This window comes from Papaver somniferum, chromosome 1 (assembly GCF_003573695.1).
Source record: "Papaver somniferum cultivar HN1 chromosome 1, ASM357369v1, whole genome shotgun sequence".
Taxonomy (NCBI): Eukaryota; Viridiplantae; Streptophyta; class Magnoliopsida; order Ranunculales; family Papaveraceae; genus Papaver; species Papaver somniferum.
The window spans coordinates 242021105-242025213 of record NC_039358.1 but is presented as its reverse complement, the minus strand read 5'-3'; the positions used below and the strand labels follow the sequence as shown (position 1 = coordinate 242025213).

The following is a 4109-nucleotide window of genomic DNA, read 5'->3' as shown; positions in this document are numbered from 1 at the left end:
GATTTTTCACAAGCACAGTTGATGCTTAAGGGGGAGAATGTTGGATTAACTTCAACATATAAGTCACTAACAAGCTGGTTAGGACAAGATTAGGAAATTAAATTGATGTAATCATAAGGGAATTAGAAGTCATCTAGTTCTAAGAAAAGGAAAGACATGTAATAAGGTAATAGGACTAGGAAAAGGAATTCATAGTTCTATATATATATGATCACCAAAGTTGTGGTTGATCATATGAGCAAGATTAGATCTTGTGTTTAGTTTTGAGAGATTTTCTAAACATCAATAAAGAGAGTTTTCTTTATATAAGCTAAGTTTCATCTTGCAGTTGTCATTATAATGGAGGTGAATGAAGAAAATTACCTACTTATGTTGTTGATGTAGATGAAAAACGCAAAGATCTTCAAATTAGTCGCAAAACTGAGATGATTCAATGAAATCAGTCTTCAAAGCTCGATCTACACACAGTAGCAGCAGCAGAAGATGATGAAATAACGTTAATGGATATTGTTGAAGATGAAGTAATGGAGGTTTTGGTGAAGAATCACAGGTTAGGATCGGTACCGTCATAAATTGATGATTTCAGAGTCTGATACCATGGTAACATTAGGAAACCTTATCTCTACATTGCTTACGGTTTGATCAATTGAATGATTAAAAGAAGATAGTTTGTTTACAGGACTGAGAAGAGAGTATATATCACTCTCTCTCGACTCAATTCATCTCTTGCACTTGCAACAGATATCATCTAAATTGGCATTCTAATGTTCTTAAAAGCTCTGTGATATCTACTAAAGAATAAAAGAGATGGAAATGTTGATGTTGATTGCCTTCTGGAATCCAGTTTTGTGCCTACGTAGGAAAGTGTTAATTTTTCCCAGCGATATATGTTGGGGTTTTACTGAAATAGTATTCTATGACTCCAATACCGTCGCTCAGTGACACAAATTTTTCGCGACATTTTTTTTTTGACACATAATTTCTTTGCGACATTTGGGTTTTTTTTTTTGACACATAATTTCTTTGCGACATTTGGTGGTTGAACAACATAAATTATGTTGCGCGACATTTGGTACATGATTTGATGACTACATGCCCTATGTGAGATCTGTGGTCCAACCACTACAGTATACCCTAATGAAATATCTGTGGTCCATTATCCTAACAATATTCATTTCCCACCGTTGGATTGCTTACACATCTCCCTTATAAGTGATAGCAAAGGTACCCTAAAATTAGTATCTTCATCAGCCGTCATTGAACTCAACTTTGTCTCTTCAATTTTGTCCTTCCCCTGTTGGATCTCAATAATTCTGTCAACGAAAGTCTTTTTCAAAAATGGATTATCGACAGGTTGGTTCTCGATCCATTTGCTACCTCATTCTTATCTCTATTTTTGATATGATTTCTCTGAATATGTGTTTGGAGCTTGAATGTTAACAAACTCATTAATACATTCCATGATCAGTTTTTTGAGTCCATTTTGGATGAGTATTTATTGTTCCTGTTAATCAACCTCTCTTGGAGTTTGAATGTATTCCATGATCTCAATATTTCTGCCAACCAAATTCTTTCTCAAAAAGGATTATCAACAGGTTGGTTCTGGATCCCATGTATATATGATTTCACATCTACTGAACATGTATTTGGAGTTTGAATGCCATGAAAATCATTAATACATTCCATGATCAGTCGTAATTTTGAGTCCATTTTATTGTCTGTGTTAGTCGATCTCTCTTGGAGTTTGAATTTATTCCATGATCCCTCTTTTGAGGTTACTTTGTAAGCATATTTATTGTCAATCAAACTTGGGCAACATATTTTTGGAGTTTGAATGTATGATTAGTAATACTCTTGAATCATTTTTGTAAGCATATTCGTTTTCCCTGTTAGTCAACACACCATTGACCTATTTCCTAGGATTTTGAAATGCATTTTCGCATCTGTAAGAACTGAATGACCAATTTCTTATGATTTGGTCCAAAATGCAAGAACTACTTGATCCTGTTTTATTGCATGAACCATTTCAATTACTAATTTATTTAATTTGATGGTATCATCTTCATGACGTGCATTTCAGGCGAACACAGGTAACTCAATGGAAGTTGATCTGCAGAGTAACTCGATGGAAGTAGATGGGAGTGTGCTTGCTGAAGTTGTGACGCAAACAATTGAACTTATAGGAGGGGTAGTGGAAGCTGTAGCTGAGGTCACGGTTTCTAGGGAAACAAAACAAGGTATGTTTCCAGGTGCAGGCCAACTATATGAAGAAGGTAAGCACCGAGGAAAAATTCTGGGTGATGGATTTGTAGACATTGGAGGTTTCGATGTACCGAAAACAGAAGCATCACTGTATAAAGAGATCTGGTTGAATTATGGGCACATTGCTTCCAACCGAGTTCTTCCAGATTCATATTATTTTTCCCAAGTAACCATTGTCTCTGAACTAATGAGTGTTATTGTGAAAATGAATGGCTGCACTCTGGAGGAGGTTTCTTCAGAAGTGATTGGTGATTGGGAAAAGAATATAAGAGTAGCAGAAAAACTTGAATTCAACATCGGCTGGCTTCGTCAGCGCTTGGAAGATATTAAGATAGTTTTTTCTGAGGATAAGAAGCTTCAGGAGATTGTAGCGGAACAGGATGAGGCAAAGGCACGGGTGATTGAGGCTGAGAAGCAGTTGTTCTTGGAAAAAGAGAGACTTTCCGCCTTGGAAACTAAGATTCCTCCCCTGCTGGTGGCGAAACAGAATTTTCGAAACAAATGTGGTGGTCCTTTGCTGCTTTTTAATGGCGGCGCGAGCTTGTCACCTGTCACGGCTCCAGTTCAAGATGATGCAATTCTGACTGAAGAACCTATGCCTGATAACAACAACTCTAAGAGAGGGCCTCCTACAGGAATTGCAGGAAAAATACGCTTTATTTCTAGCCTCAACAAGTAGTCTTGTTGTACCTTAGTTTCCTTTTGAGTCAAATGCATATGGAATGTATGATTTTCCTTCTATAATCATGTAGTATTGCATCAACCTGGTGATGCGAATATGAATTTTAAAATCATGTAATATTGCACTTTGGTAGTAGCTAAGTAGAGTTGGGTAGCTTTGCTTTCTATAGGTATAGTTTATATCAGTATGAAAATGCTGTAGTTTCTTTCTACAATATGTTTCTTAACCCATTATGCAAATTCAAAAAGCATCATTTATACTAAAATTTCCCAAAGCATTCGCTCTGGGGTAAGTGAAAGCATAGCTTGGTGAACACTTATGGATCTGAACTTAATTCTGAGCTCAACTCCGCTGTTTCAACATTTTCCTTATCTCTCTCTGATCTCTATCATCATCCCAATAATTTTTCTTGGTTGTAACAGGGATATAATGAGTTATGGATTGAATGTTGAAGGTTTACATTATTACATATAGCTTCGTTGGGATATACAATCAATCAATCAATCTTTTCCATAAGGTTTCACAGCACAAAGAATTCTCCTCTCAAATAAGTTGATATGTTTGTTATTCTTCCCTGAGATTACGATCAGAAACTCTTTGCGACTTGTCTTTTTGGTGAAAGAATGTAGGGTTGAAATGATGACGATGATCATCATTTGTACCTCATTTATGCAATGGAATCTGAAGAGGTTCAGCATAAAAACTTCTGTTTTTAGACTCTATAAAGAAGGACCGCAGCACAATGAAAGATTATTATGTTACCGCTGGAGATGATGTTGTTGTACATTACATAGATTGTGGGTGAGTGAAAGAATAGCTTGGTGAGGATGTTTTGCACAGCTAAGTAGTTTTGAAGTTTACATATACTTGGATTTCAAATCTGCTAGCTCTGCTGAGTTGGATCTGTACACCACCACATCTGCCAGCTTCCCTCGTATATGCCACATTTTCTACTCAGTGAAGGGGGCAGCAGTTCTCTGGTATTTGCTAAGATTCAAACTACATATATGTAATCAATTGTATGTTACTATCTACTAATCTGCTATTGTTGTTGTTGTTGTTTTTCTTTACTTCATCTATGATTAATTATCAAACGGGTAAAATATCTAGTTACATGAGTGAATTTACTGATATATCAAATTAGTGTTATTCCTTTTTGCTATGT

The 4109-nt window shown here is 36.0% G+C and overlaps 1 protein-coding gene across 1 annotated transcript; it reads left to right on the top strand.

Moving 5' to 3' along the window:
- Window positions 1-1256: 1256 nt before the first annotated feature.
- Window positions 1257-3107, top strand: LOC113339534 (MATH domain and coiled-coil domain-containing protein At3g44790-like). The gene is made up of 2 exons (XM_026584787.1): window positions 1257-1353; window positions 2081-3107. The coding sequence occupies exons 1-2, from the start codon at window positions 1339-1341 to the stop codon at window positions 2939-2941; spliced, it is 876 nt and encodes a 291-aa protein (XP_026440572.1). The 5' UTR covers window positions 1257-1338; the 3' UTR covers window positions 2942-3107.
- The last annotated feature ends 1002 nt before the right edge of the window (window positions 3108-4109 follow it).